General features: G+C 36.9%; 1 protein-coding gene across 6 annotated transcripts in view; it reads right to left on the bottom strand.

Annotated features, from left to right (window-relative positions):
- The window catches only part of Ask1 (apoptotic signal-regulating kinase 1), an 843483-nt gene that overhangs the window by 112690 nt on the left and 714875 nt on the right, over positions 1 to 15918 (bottom strand). For all 6 annotated transcript variants that reach the window (XM_090379009.1, XM_090379010.1, XM_090379014.1 and 3 more), the window contains one exon: positions 10579 to 10750. In XM_090379009.1, coding sequence (XP_090235135.1) covers positions 10579 to 10750 — 172 coding nt within the window. The remainder of the gene's footprint in view (positions 1 to 10578; positions 10751 to 15918) is intronic.

Consider the following 15918-nt stretch of genomic DNA (forward strand, 5'->3'; position numbering starts at 1 on the left):
AAATTAAAATAAATACAAATATATACAGATTTACAAAACATTCCACAAGTGTAATGTGGAATATAATACATATGTATGTGAAGTGAATGATAAAATATAGGCAAACAAATGGTATAGGGAATGGGAAATTCTAAGGGAGGGGAAGGGGAGAAAAGATGTTCAAAAGAAGGCGAAAATAGCGATAGGATCGCGGATAGACGGAGAATTCGTATCACCCTCCTATTGCACTAATAGTTTTATGAACGGGGAAAAAAAAATAGAAAAAGACACTATAAAGAAAAAAAGTGTAGAATAAGTCATTAAAAATACTGAACTTACTGGGTGTGTAAGGCCCAACCTTAAAGAAAGGGTTCTGGTATAAGCAAGCGTTAGTAAAAATGGGTGTTAATACCATATGCTTGTAGAGAAGAAGGGAAATTGAAACCAAAACCAAAAGTTACCTAGAGTCATTAAGTAGAGTGGAGGAGCAACGTACACAGCCAAGATGTGAAAGGGAGAAACAATGACAAGTCACAGAGTTTTTATAGATTTAGAGAAACAGATAGCGATGATCTCTATCGTTGAAAAAATTTGGGAAAGATGGCCTAAAAACATGAAACGTCAGGCAGAAGGCTGCGGACATACCAAAATGTGAAGGAACGTGCAAAACAGAAAATAGAACAAGAATAATTCTGAACTACAGGAGATAAAAGTCCGGTAAAATTTAGATGATCAGATAACAGGGTTTATAGATTACACCTCCAAACTTCCAAGACGACAAATCGCGGTAGAAAGAGAAAGCACAATTAGGCACATCTGTGGTTGATTGGAGGTTTAGTGAATCCATTGAAGAGCGTGACAAAAAATCAGCAAGCGAAAAACTTTTGATGGAAACAGAATTAAAAACTTTGAAGAAGAATTTTCGTATCCAATGAAAAAATTTATTCATTGGATAGCCTGGTTAAATGATGCAGGGCTACCATACAGACAGTAGATCTGAGACCGGTGTCAGAGAAGCAAAATGCCAAACCTAGTGGTTGTAATCAGGGAAGAGACACACTTAATAAGTCCAGGAATAAAAAGCCATATGTCCAGGATTCCAAAAAGAAGAGAGGATGAATTCAACCTAAATGTGTGAAAAAACTTAGAGAATAAAGCAACAGTAATCGCATTCCGAAAAGAAACCTTAAACAGAAGTCATGAACAGTGATTACTAAGTAGTGGAAATCCCTCCAAATAATATAAAACTGTACAATACCTTTAACACAGATAAGTGCCAAGTAAATCGAAATAGATTTTATTTTTAATTATAGAAGAAATTATATTGAAACAGTATTTGATGAAAAAGGGAGGTATATTATTATTTAAAAGCTTGTTATAAAAACCTTTATTGCTTTGCTGTAAAGGATATGGTTACTGCATATGTTGGCTAATCTGATGGCTTGAATACAAATGGTATTTTTGTGAATTTTTTTGGAAATATTAGATTGCCAATTTGTGAGGTAAATGACCTAAATTAAAATAGCTTCTTTTGTCATAAATGTCAATAAGATGAGGAACTGCATCATTGCAGAGTGTAATTTTCAGATCAAGGAAGTTGGCTGTGCAACTATCAACATTTTCTTTATTGAGTTTAAGTTCAGAGGGGTAAATATCTGCAGCTAAGTGTTCAAAGTTGGAATTTAAAACTAAGATGTCATCAACATACTGGAAGGATAAAAATTTATGATTGGGATTGCTGGTAAAAAATAATTCCTCATAGTAGTGTAAAAACAAGTTAGAGACAAGGATGTTTGCATGCAAGCTTGCCATCGAAAATAAAGTTATTGAGTATGCAAAGATTGACGAGGTTGTCCCAAGTACTCTCGTGGATATTAAGTTTCTCATGGTATTTATTGAACAATTGTTTTAGCACAAACACCAGTAGGTTGAGTGGGATGGAAGTGAACAAGTTGGTTAAATCAAAAGTTTCAATACTAGTAATAGAGAGATTGAATCTAAAAATGTTTAAAACAGATTGGTTATTATTAATAATCCAGGTAGTAGTAAAATTGCTGAAGATGGTTTTTAGCTGTCTGAAGAACTGCTTGCAGGGTAGGTAGCATCCACTATTTTTGGAACTAGTTATGGATCTGAAACCTACCGGTTGTATGTGGAATTTGGCTATCATATGATAGCCAAATTACAGTTCATTTTTGCACTAGGTTTTTCAAATTCTTTCACCTGTTTAACCACTACTTCCCTTTCATTTTCTACTATCCCTTAAACTTCTCTTAGGTCTGGCACCTTGTGTAATTTTCATTTCCATTTTCACAGACACTTTATTTATTCTACAAACCACACATTATTTATATTCTTTTGCTTCCTCTACTGCTGCACTGCGCATTTTGGAGCATTAGACATACTATAACTTTTGATATATTTCTTTTTCTGCTTATTTTGCTTCTTAACTGTTACATATTACAACTATATACAGTGTGTGTGTGTGTGTCGAGAGTGAGTGAGAGAGAGAGAGAGAGAGAGAGAGAGAGAGAGAGAGAGAGAGAGAGAGAGAGAGAGAGAAAATCGGATCTAACAGGCAGAAAATTGAGTAGGGGTGCCAAAAAATAAAATAAATTACTTAGGAGTGCAGTTATTCAAAAAAAAAAAAAAGATTGAAAACCACAGTGCTAGAAGATACAGGAAAATTTATCCCAGTTGACCAAGAGACCACCACAAACCTAAAAAAAAGCAATCCCTCCTGGTTCTCATTGTTATTTCCTATCTAGCCTATTTGATGACCCTTGCTGCTTATATGGAGACAAAGAAGATTAGCATTAGTAGAGGCATATGATGCAAGAAAGCAAACTTATGCAGCATCAGCCAAAAAAAAAAAAAACACAACACACACACACACACTCCCATTTCACCCCCTCCATTTGTTCCAAGTACCTGTCCAGCTCAGCCTTAAATTTATTTAGGCTATCAACTTCCACAACAAAGGATGGAAGTCTGTTCCACCAACCAACCACCCGCTGGCTAAAGGCAAACTTCCGCACATCTATCCCACATCTGTCTTTCCTCAATTTGAATTTTGCCCTCTCAAATAATTATTCTGAGCAAGAGGAAGTATTCCATTAGCATTGAGCAAGCTCAAATCATTCAAGGCTTTATACATCTCAACCAGATCACCTTGCAAGTGCCTAGTCTTCAGACACTATAATTTGCAAAAATAAAGCCTTTCCTAAGAGCAACCCTTTGTTCCATTCACTAATCTTGTTGCCCTTCTATGTACTCGTTCCAACAGCTCTACATCCTTCTTAAAATGAGGCCTCCAGACCTATGGATCTGGAGGCCTCATTTTAAGGTATACAGTACTCAAGGCATGGCCTGACCATTGCCTTATATAAGGGGATAATCACCTCCTTATCCCTGCTAGAAAAATTCCTGTATATCATTGACAACACACTATGAGCTACTCTTGCAGACCATCTGCACTGCTCAGAAAACTTCATATCTGCCTGCACAATTACCGCAGGTCCTTTCCATTCTCTACCACTGTCAGTGTAGTACCACAGAGTTGATACGTTACTTTGGGGTTGCTGCTTCCCATATATAGTATTTTACATTTGTCAATGTTAAACTTCATTTGCCACCTCTCATCCCATCTGCCCAACTTTTCTAGATCCTGCTGCAGCAGTGTACTGTCATTAGTGTTCTTAACAACCCTGCCACCCTTCGTATCGTCTGCAAACTTGGACATTAAGCTTGATATACCATAATCAATATCATTTATAAATACAGAAAACAACAATGGACCCAATACTGAACCCTGAGGGACTCCACGATGAGCAGTGTCCATTGATTACCACTGTCTTCTCCCACTCAACCATCCCTTTATCCATAGCAGCAATTTGCCTCCAATGCCACACTTCTCAAATTTGTGCAACATTCTTCCATGTGCAACAGTATCAAGCCTTTCTAAGATCCAAATATATCAAAGTTATTCCCTGCATCCAGTTCCTTTGTGACCACATCATAGTATTCAATCAAATTGGTCAGGAAAGACTTTCCCTTAACAAAACCATGTGTCTGAGCTATAACTGAAGTCTTGTCTAGATGATCCTCCAGTGCTTCTTTAACCAGTGCCTCCATTAGTTTTCCTGGAACAGAAGTTAAACTAACAGGTCTATAATTACTTGTGTTGTTGCCCTTTGATCCTCCTTTGTGAATTGGGAGTCACATTTGCACATCTCCAGTCCATGGGTACCTCCCCTGAGTCCAAAGAAGCTCTCATAATTATGGCTAAGGGTTTGCTTACTTCCACTGCTGCCTCCTTTAATATAACTGGATAGATCCCATTCACCCCAGGTGCCTTTTTTTATGTTTATCTTCAACAATTTCTCCTTCACTTTCGTCTCAGTTATTACAAAATCATCCAGCTCACTGCCAGAGTTTAACTCACCTCTGGCATTCCCCTCCCTGAATAACTCCTCATGGGTGAATGTAGATGCAAAATACCCATTTAGTTTGTTAGCCACCTGAGCAGGATCATCAACGGTTGAACCATCAATATCCAGTGGACCAATCTGATTCATCCCTTTCCTTCTAGTTTACATAGGTAAAGAACTCTTTGTTTTTCTTTGCATCCTTTGACAAGGATTTCTCATAATCTGCCTTTGCCTGCCTAATCTCCTTTGTGACTTGTTTACAGACCAGCTCCTATCTGGTCTGTAACCAAATGACAAAGGAGATTAGGCTTATGTACAGTCATCACCACAAGGACATTCTTCAGACCACGCTAAGGATCCTTCCAAATGACAAAAAACATCTCTATTTAGTGGACTCAGAAACTTTTAAACAAGTTTGCCCAAGCTGTTTTCTTTCTTAAATGTACAACCCTATAGCTCAATTTCATTATACCCAGAGATATATTCCTCTCAGAATATTCAAGTAAAGTAATCTTATTTCTCAACCACCCCTACTACTAGTAAAATTAAGTGAATAAACTGCTGACACCAGGGATTCATACACCCCACTGTGGGATTTATCTCCCTTAGGAGGCATTGCTGCAAATTCTGAACACTCTAGCAAGTAGGATCAAATGCAGACACTGGCAAATTGTTCTCTATGGGATGTCACCTATGTGGATAATTCATACTGATGGAGTTCATGGTGCACCAGCATTGGATTCAGGTTCTAGGAACTGTGGTGTTACTCCAGCTACTCAGTAGTATCCTACTACACAGCTGTGATGTCACTTCAGTTTTTTCTCTATGTGGTCTCCTCTACCTTTCGATAGTCTTTCTCAAAGAAGAAAACACTTACATGACTAGCATTGCTCTGGAAATAAACTGGTTTGATGCACTATCAAGTAATTAAGACGTGTTAGTTCCCACAGATATCTGTTCAAAAATATTTTTTGCTTTGTGCTTGATTTTTTTTTAACATCGCTATTATGCAATCCTTGCTTTTGTAAGGGTTGTTTATCTAAATTTTACTATTTCCATAGCAATTTACTTTACCACAAACATCTGTTTGTGAGAAGAACACATCTTTCAAATCTAACTACATGTTAGTGTCTTCTCTTGAGAGGAGGAATAAAGCTCCTTGTGGCCAGTGTTGGATTCCTTTGCCATCACTCATCACTGGAGGCTAAATTCTTGCTAATGCTGGGCACAATACTAGTGCATGTGTGTACATTTTTCTCTCACTGGGAGGAAAAAAAAATCAGTGATTTTACATATGTAAACTTGGATGGAGCAGTCTGCTTCAAGTGTGCAAGAGAGAGAGAGACAACAATCCAAACTATGCCAACCTCTCTTAAATGACAAGTATAAAATTCACATAAATGGTTTTAATACAAGGTTGAGTAGTTTAATATTCTATTTTCTTATTATTTACGATTTAATATTAAATATAATATCTTTTTCATTTGTTGAGCTAGTTAAACAATGTACAAGAGCACAGCAATAACATCTAGTTTGCAGTTTTAAGCTCATATTAAAAAACATCACCTTTATGAAAGGCTAAAAACATTTGATTTAGCAACACATTGCATATAAATTTACATATTGCAAAGGATAACTAGGGAATCGGGATGAATGTCTTTAGGTTCTCTGATGCAGCAGCAACAAAGACAATTACCATTGTTCCCTGGTTTAAGCTTTTGCAATATGTGCATATTGTACAGACAATACCAAAGCTCTTTTGTGGTATCTTTTGTATGTGAGGTGTGTCAATAAAGTTCTCAGATGACTGGTGCTGTTGCGGTCAAGTTCAATGAGTTTGAAAATAAAAGAAGTGGTATATTGTAGTTCAAACTTCCTCCAAATAGATGGTGGTACAGATTTTGTCCAGTAGGCTGAGAGAGGGCAAGTAACAACCTGTTTCATTAGCAGCATTAATGTTCCATGTCATGATTTTGCAATGGAGCAATGTATGAAATGTTAAAATTGTTTATGGTGATGAAGTGCTAAGCAATATCAATACCACTGTGTTTCAATGGTATAAGTGGTTCAAAGATAGACCCAAGAAGTGGGCGAAATGAGGACAGAGTTGCAAATGTTCAGGAAATTGTGGAAAGAGATCATCATTTGAACCTCAGAATGATGACTGATGAGTTGGATATGAATAAGGAGATGATTTGTCAAATTTTGCATGAAGATTTAGGGAAAGCAAGTACTGTGCAAAATTTGTTCTGCACAGCCTCATGGATAAGCAGAAGCACCAAAGGGTATCATTATCATGCAAAGACTTCATTCACATTTTTCTACAACTCTAATTTCCTTGACTGTAATGTCACTGAAGATGAGTGTTGGGTGACACTGACCCAGAGATGAAGTGTCAGAGCATAGAATGGACTTCAAAATCATCACAAAAGCCAAAACATTTCATTTGCAAAAGTCCAGGATCAAGATGATGCTGTTATTTTTTTTGATGAACCGGGTGTGATTCACAAAGAATTTGTACCTGAAGCAGAGAGACTCAATGTTGCATCCTAAGTACAGGTGCTTCAAAGAACTATTGAAGCATATTTCCCAAGTGAGGCCACAATATCAAGAGAACGGCAGCTAGTTATTGTTGAAAGACAATGTCCTTGCTCATTCTGCACTCCTTAAAACTTCTGAGGAAACATGGCATTGCACAGATCAACCATCCACTCTATTCTCCCAATCTAGGACCAGCAGACTTCTTCCTCTTTCCAAAGGTGAAAACTGCCCTCAAAGGAAAGAGATCTTGGGATATTTGGGACATAAAAAAAAAAAAAAAAAAAAACCTAACCAATGAACCGAACTTCATTTCTTTGGATGCCTTTGATGACTCTTTTCAGAAACTTTTCGAACTGTGTGATAAGTGCATTCAATCAGGCAGTGATTACGTTTAATAAAAATAAAATCCTTTTTGAGCCCTTTCACTCTATTCTTTTTATTGCATCAGTCCAGAAACCTTATTGCCACACATTTAAGCAGACATCCAACTGCTGTTCAATAGAGCTAATATCAATGCCCTGTGAGTGTTACTATGTTAAGTCATCCATGGAGTTTCAACAATAATTTCCCACCCTTGTCCATACTATGCTGAGATTCTTAGTTGCACCAAATTTTTTTATCATATATCAAATGACACGTGCCGTTAAAAGATCTCCCAAATGTCTTTCAGATGTTGAAATTTTGAAGTGCCACTGCTGCACTGCTATAAGTATTCACAAAAAAAAAAAAAAAAAACAGCTCAGTGGGAGCATATGATGATTTAAAGTGAGAGAGTCATGTTGCTTTCTATTCTTATGACTCATGCACACCCTTTAAACCCATCTGTCCTCCGGGTGGAGGATATGTGATTATTTATTTTATTTTTTTCCCATTCTCTTCCTATATTATGTAAAAACACATTTCACTTCAAACTGACCATGACCATTAGTTGATGGTCAGCTCCAGATAGCTTTCAAATAAGGATACTTTAATTATAACAATCCTGTATGTTTGTACGAATCTTTCAGACAGGAATCTAGCAAATATAAAATGTGTAAGTAATGATTCTCATTGTTGCTTATTTAGTTCCAGAATAAGGCACCCAGATCATAACCATTTGAGTACATTGAGTGGGTGGGTTGAAAGTAATTTTTATATACTGGGAGTGGAGAAACTATGCCCACAGGCTGATTTGAAATTGGGTGAATTATGAGGAAGGAGAGGCAGTATTGTTAGTTTAGGTCTTTTCTCGTTCCTCTGTAACGAGAGATTTTCCAGTCAGGATTTGAGCTGGCTCAAGCAGTGGGGGATTTTGTAAGTCCTTATGAATTCTTTTTATCCCTGTGGAGGAGGGCGAAAAAAAAAAAAAAAAAAAAAGAAGAGAGAAAGAAAACCTGTATTCACAACTAATAATTCTGATGATAAATATATTATCAATCTTATTTAGCAGTCACATATGTGCAAACCACAATTATTTGACATGAGCTACTGAACTTCCACACTGACCAATCTAATATATCAGATGACAAATGCTAAAAATATTTAAACTATGAATTTATAATTTTACAACAGAGTTACCTCAATCTATTTCCATAGAGTGGCTTTTCTTCAAAACTCTCTATTATGCTCGGTTTAAAATGATTAAAATCATATATACTTCGTTAAAATATCTGAATGTGTTCAATCCTCAAGCTCATGACTCAAATAATGCAGAAACAACCCTGTATTTATTGGTTTTCGGTATATTTTAAATTGCAATTTATCACTCTCTTTCTTGTTAATGTAAAGTTTAAAAATTTTATTGCCTTGGTTAGTTTTTAAACTTTACATTAACAAGGGAGAGCGATAAACTGAAATTTAAAATATAGCGAAAAACCACAAATATGTTCCTGCATTATTCGAGTTATCATCCTTTCACTTATAAATGTTCCATTATTTTAAGTCAATTCACAAATGCATATAAGAATACGATGACTCAAACTGCATTAGATTATGAAATAAATGAACTTATATATAGATTTTTAAACAGGGTGTATTCGCTTTGTACCATAAACAAATTTAGGTTACAAGCCAAAGAAAGAGTAGATAACACAGAAAATAACAATAGCATTGGGAAAAAAACATTTTATTACAATTCCGTATATCCAGCAATGGTACAAACAGCTTAATATTCTTTTTAAAGACACTGAATTTAGAGTAATAGCAAAACCCACTCAGAAACTGCATTCAATATTTAAAAAACGTTCTGACACGTTTTCAGTTATCGAATTACATGACGTAGTATATAACATTCCATGTGGAAACTGTAACTTCATATGCGGGATTAACAAAGTGTCTTTTGGAAATGTGTCTTAAGCAGCTAGTGTCGGCTAGGGCTGGCCATGGCATCTGAATTAGCCATCCATTTGATAAACGAGGATCATGTTTTCCGGTTTTGAGGCTAAAATTTTAAACGTACAGCATAATTACACAAAACTTTTAATTGCAGAAACTATAGAAATTAGGGTACAAAATAATACAATAAACGTACGATGACCATTTCTCATCTCGGATTTGTGGACCTTTGTGTACATGTGTGTTAAGAAATAATCTCTGGTATATAAATGGGGGGAGGGGGTTAGCATCAAGCAGTTTGTTTCCTACCTGTGATCACGACAGTATGTTGAAAACTTTTGTCCCTTAAGGTAGGAAAGTTTTAGAAAATTATTCATCATTGTTTTAATGAAATTATTCATCATCATATTTTAGTAGATTCCGTGATTTTAGCGGCGTTTATTTTAAACTTTGACACAATGTCTTCAGTCACTCAAGGTTTCATGGTGGATTGGATAAGTCTACGGTCGGGTGGGGGGCTTTCAGCTATGATCCCTGGGGGTTTCTGGTCAGTCATGAGCTTCGAGGATTGAACACATTCAGATATTTTAACAAAGTACATATAATTTTAATCATTTTAAACGAGCGTAATAGAAGTCGGATTTGTAGAGAAGTCACTCTATGGAAACAGATTAAGATAACTCTTGCTGAGTGAAAAATCTGGGTTTCCATGAGAAAAAAACCATGACACCCTCCCAGAGACCAACTAACTCAGCCATGTCTGACAAAGACCCATAATTTCCTTGAGTCATTCACAGGATTCAAACTCAAGTTGTTATAATCAATGTCATCTCCCACCCCCCAGTGTGGGAGATGACATTGATTATAACAACTGTACTATTCACAAGGATTAAGTGACCAAGTAACAGAATTATCTAATACTAATATACCTCTCCCTACAATGGTTTTTCTTAGAACAGAGGTAGGTCCAGTTTTTCATCTGATGTTGTAGAGAATGGTAGTTTGAATAAATTTAAAGAACTAGTAGAGGACCATGCAATTTGGTGGTACATTGGGTGTGCCATACCACAGCCCCCAATCGAGGGAGCCATCAAAGTCTCAACATACATAAATGAGACCCCTTAACCCCCTTTTGCATCTGGCCCCAAGTACCTTTGCATGGTCCTGAACTAATATACTGTTACAGGTGAAATGAGAAGTTTTTTTTGTGATGCTATATAAGCTTGGTTTGTTGCATCATTTGCTGCCACCACCACCACTACTACTACTACTACTATTACCACTGCTGCTACTACTCAGAAAAACTAATGGCTACCTTGAATTTTGCTCTCTAAGTGAATCTATTTCTTGCTGAAAATGATCCAAATGAACATTTCTAGGTTTAGGATCACAATGGGATTTAACTGAGTTAATTGTAGATACTCCAGATGTAGATCCTTCTTCCAGTTCTTCTTCTTCTTCATGAACAGGGAAACTATCTGCCAATTCTGAAGGAAAACGAATATATATTTAAAAATAAAATTACAAATAAGCAGTATATAGATAAAAATATAAAGATGTCATGGTGAGGACTGGGCACAGGAAAATTTAAGAAAAGAATATTTTTAACACAATTTCAAAGCAATGTGTAGTTAATAAATAAATAAATAATAGGGAGTGCAGACCAGTCAAATATTAGGGTATTAAATATATATTAAAGTATATAACACCGTATAAGTACAAAGACATATACAGTGTTAGAAAATGATATAACACAATATGAAAATGATAAATGATAAGATTCTAGCTAGCTCGTTTTCATTGTGTTAAGAGATATTTTAAATCAGGATGGGAAGACATATTGCAGACTTTTGTCATATAGTTCAGTAGTAGTGTTTTCCTCATAAGATGAAGTGGGGTTCATCAGCATAGGTTTTGAACTGTTCTGAAAGCTCCCAAGATAATTAGCAGAGAATTGTGTTGTATAGTATTCAATTTTAGAAGAATGTTTTTCTGGCAAAGTCATAAATTGACAAACTGTAATTTAAGTAGGATCTAAGAGATGATATAAATGTAATAGGGTGTACTGATCAGCACCACATCCCCCCCCCCCACACACACACAAAGAGAGAGAGAGAGAGAGATAAGGATGTTTAATTTTCTCATACAAACAGTTCATAAATATGCAAATGTGCAAGAAATATAAGTTTGCTGCCTAGAATTAATCCTAAGAAGTACTACTGATGGCCAGAATGATGTGGGTATCCAAACTAAGTTTTTTTTTTTTTTTTTACAAATGTGAATTACTGTTCTGATAAACAATAACTATTATGATTATCTAAAATATATTAATTGCAGCATGAAGTGATCTCTGAATGGTTACCATGTTCTGCAAATTGTATAAGATAGCAAGATCATTGCTCACAGATATGTTTTATGGTATTTGTTATATCCTGTACCTTATTATTTATTACATGGTTTAGAACCATGTAGAACATTGTGTGCATACAGATGCCTATTTAGTATTTGGTATATTGTGCACCATATTATTTATTATTGAGAACAGTATCGCACTAAATACTGGGGCACTGCGGAACATTTTCTTCTTGCACAAACAATCAAGCCAATGCATTCTGATAATGAACCTGAAAGGTTCTATATAATAAAAAAAACCCCTTGTATCAGAGGTATTTATATATCATTTAAAACGGAGTCCAGCAGTATGAAGGTCTTGAAGAATGCCAAATTTCCATGTGGTGCCAAAAGCTGGAAATGGCAGATTGTAAGTGGAAATGAACATCACTGATAACGGAATTGAGACAATGTATATTTGTGAAATGAATGAGTTAAGTGTTTGGAAGCATTTAGATCTTTTTTTTTTTTTTTTTTTTCCAGATTTGCAGCCCACTTGCCTCTTCAGTTTCTTGTTCTACTCATCATATCATTAGGCAGATAACACATTTCTACTCTCATTTTTGTTTTTCCAGTGGTTAAATCATACTAGAGTGACACAACTTTGCAAATACAAATGATGCACAGTTTTGATTTTATGTGCTTTTTTTTAACTAAGATAACATAACCAGTCCTCTCTCCTCTCATGCCTGTTTTCTGTACACAATCATACCACAAGAATTGAAATTTGTATTCTTTATATCCGAGGAATACCATGTCTCCAATAACAATACATAATTAATACATAACTTGATATGGAAGTTATATAAATGGAACTCTTAGATAATACTTGATACTGAAAAATATATATAGCGTTATAACTCTGTTGGAATACAAGTTTAGGGTAATAATTTTGTACTGAAATTGAAATTAAATCGAAATCATGACTCAGACAAGAGCAGCAAAGCAAAAGGCTCAAGCAAATGGGAGTGCTGTGGCTCAGGGCAGAACTGAGAGGGGGCAGTTGCCCTCTGAATCACAGCCTTTTAAAATGCATTGCTTGCTTGATGTTTGTGGAACAATTGGATACGGGACATGATATTGCCATGGGGGATGTCTTTGAGTGTGCGCGATGTAAGGAGTTTAAGGAAATCAGCCGACAACTCAGCGTTGTTATGGGTATATGAGAGCTTGAAGGGCAGGGTGGATGCCCTAGAAGGATCTAAATTGAGGGGCCTATCAAGCTCTCAGCTGCCCACATCAACACCAGAGCTTGTACTTGGTCATCACGCAACACAGCGGCAACCCCCAAGGCAGAATGTGCTAGTCCCATAGAAACTAGTAGCTGTTGGTGACTCTATTGTCAGGGAAACGGGGAACATGGTTTGTAAAAAGGATAGGTGGAACAGGACCAGGGTATGTCTGCCAGGGGCAAAGGTTCATGACATTGTAGAGCGGATATCATCTTTTAAGGGCACAAAAGGTGATATAGTTGTACACATTTGCACTAATGATATTAAGAGTAGGAGACTGGCAGAATTACTTAACAAGTACAGGTCACTGTTGAAAAAAAAAAACGTGAATAAGGGTTGAATTTTAAAGTGTCTGCAATTCTGGTCAGACACGATAGGAGGGAGTATATGATGAGAGCCTTGCAGATCAATTCAGCCCGGGAAAGATTGTGCAAGGCTCAAGGAGTAGAATTTTTTTCAGCCAGGTCTGTACTTGTTAACAGGAGAGACTGCTTCTACAGGGATGGGATACACTTAAATAGAAAGGGTGCAAGAATATTTGCTGATGCTATCGAGGCAGTGTTAGGTGGGTCGGAAAACTGCTAGCTTGGGGGAATACAAGTACTAATAGATAACAATAGCCACTGGCAGTGAAAGTGATACTTGCATTGCTTCTATTGGAATGAGGAGCAGCCTGGAAAACAAGATGCAGGGTATTTCACAGACTGCTGGGAGTCATTGTGGTACAAGTAAACACATGGGTTGTGTTAGGGTAGCTAAGAGTGGAACAGGTGCATGTATACTTGCGTCAACACCAATGCTAGGAGTTTGGTAAATAAATTTGATGAATTTGAGATATTGCTCAAAACATCAGAGGCAGATATTGTTGGGATATCAGAGACATGGTGTCACACAGATATAAGGAATGCAGAACTGGAATTTGGGGAGTACAATGTGTATAGAAAGAATAGACATGATAGGAAAGGAGGAGGGGTTTATGGTATTAGTTATGAAACACAAATTCCAAGGAAGGGAAGCCAGTCGACATCGCTGGACAGTGCAGTGTCGAGTTAGTTTGGTGTGACATAAACATTGGGAGATCAAAACTGAGAGTAGGAGTGTGCTATAGGCCTAATGACTCTGATGATTATAATAAGAAACTGTATGGGGAAATAGAGTGGGCCAGTAAATCAGAGAGTCTTATAATGGGAGATTTTAATTTCCCAGATATTGACTGGAATTTGGGGGCTGGTCACTCACACACTAGCAGAGCTTTTGTGGATTTATTGGATGATTGTTTTCTACATCAGCATGTTCGGGAGGCAACTAGAGGGAGTAATACTCTTGATCTGATTATCAGTAGTGATTCTTCATGCATTAAGAATCAGTAAATAAAGAAACCACTAGGAGGCAGTGATCACAGTGTGCTGAAGTAGGATTTACTCAAGGAGGTAACTACCATCAGAGGTAAAGGGAAGGGTTTGTGATTTCGTAAAGGCAATTACGATGGTCTGAGACAGTATTTAAATTCTATACGGTGGGACCAACTGATGATGTTACCAACAGCAAATTCAAAATGGGAAGCATTCAAAGTACTTATCTTGGAAGCTACTAAGCTTTACATACCAACTAAGAAATTCAAGGTTTAGGCCTAAATGGATGTAAGATGAACTAATGAGACAGTATGCCAGAGAAGAAAAATGCATGGCACACATTTAAATTAATGGCTGACATGGAAGCCTATGATAGATATAAGCTGGTCTGTAACCAAGTCACAAAGGAGATTAGGTAGGCAAAGGCAGATTATGAGAAATCCTTGGCAAAGGATGCAAAGAAAAACAGAAAAGAGTTCTTTACCTATGTAAACTCTAGAAGGAAAGGGATGAATCAGATTGGTCCACTGGATATTGATGGTTCAACAGTTGAGGATCTTTCTCAGGTAGCTAACAAACTAAACGAGTATTTTCATCTACATTCACACATGAGGAGTTATTCAGGGAGGGGAATGCCAGAGGTGAAATAAACTCTGGCGGTGAGCTAGATGATTTTGTACTAACTGAGAGGAAAGAGGAGGAGAAATTTTTGAGGATACACATAAAAAAAGGCAGCAAACCCTTAGCTATAATCATGAGAGCTGATTTTGGACTCAGGGGAGCTACCGATAAACTGGAGATATGCAAATATGACCCCAATTCACAAAGGAGGATCAAAGGCTGACACAAGTAATTATAGACCTGTGAGTTTAACTTCTGTTCCAGGAAAATTAATGGAGGCACTGGTGAAAGAAACACTGCAGAATCATCTAGACAAGACTTTAGTTATAGCTCAGACACAGCATGATTTTGTTACAGGAAAGTCTTGCCTGACCAATTTGATTGGATACTATGATGCAGGCTTTTGATACTGTTGCACATGGAAGATTGCTGCACAAATTGGAGCAGTGTGGCATTGGAGGCAAATTGCTGCTATGGATAAAGGGATGGTTGAGGGGGAGAAGACAGATTTTTTGTTTGTTTGTTTGGGTTTTTTGGCGCATTAGCAACTATGGCTATAATGCGCCAAGACTAGGGAGAAGACAGAGAGTGGTAATCAATGAACACTGCTCATCATGGACTGATCTTATTAGTGGAGTCCCTCAGGGTTCAGTGTTGGGTCCATTATTGTTTTCTGTATTTATAAATGATACTGATAATGGTATATCAAGCTTAATGTCAAAGTTGAACAGATGGGCTGAGAGGTGGCAAATGAAGTTTAACATTCACAAATGTAAAGTACTACATATGGGAAACAGTAACCCCAGAGAAACGTATCAACTCTGTGGTACTATACTGACAGTGGCAGAGAATGAAAAGGACCTGGGGGTAATTGTGCAGGCAGATATGAAGTTTTCTGAGGAGTGCAGATGGGCTGCAAGAGTAGCTCATGGTGTCTTGTCAATGATATACAGGAATTTTTCTAGCAGGGATAAGGAGGTGATTATACCCTTGTATAAGGTGATGGTCAGGCCGCACCTTGAGTACTGTATACAGGTCTGTAGGCCTCATTTCAAGAAG

This window comes from Mastigoproctus giganteus, chromosome 8 (assembly GCF_048544385.1).
Source record: "Mastigoproctus giganteus isolate SK-2022 chromosome 8, ASM4854438v1, whole genome shotgun sequence".
Taxonomy (NCBI): domain Eukaryota; kingdom Metazoa; phylum Arthropoda; class Arachnida; order Uropygi; family Thelyphonidae; genus Mastigoproctus; species Mastigoproctus giganteus.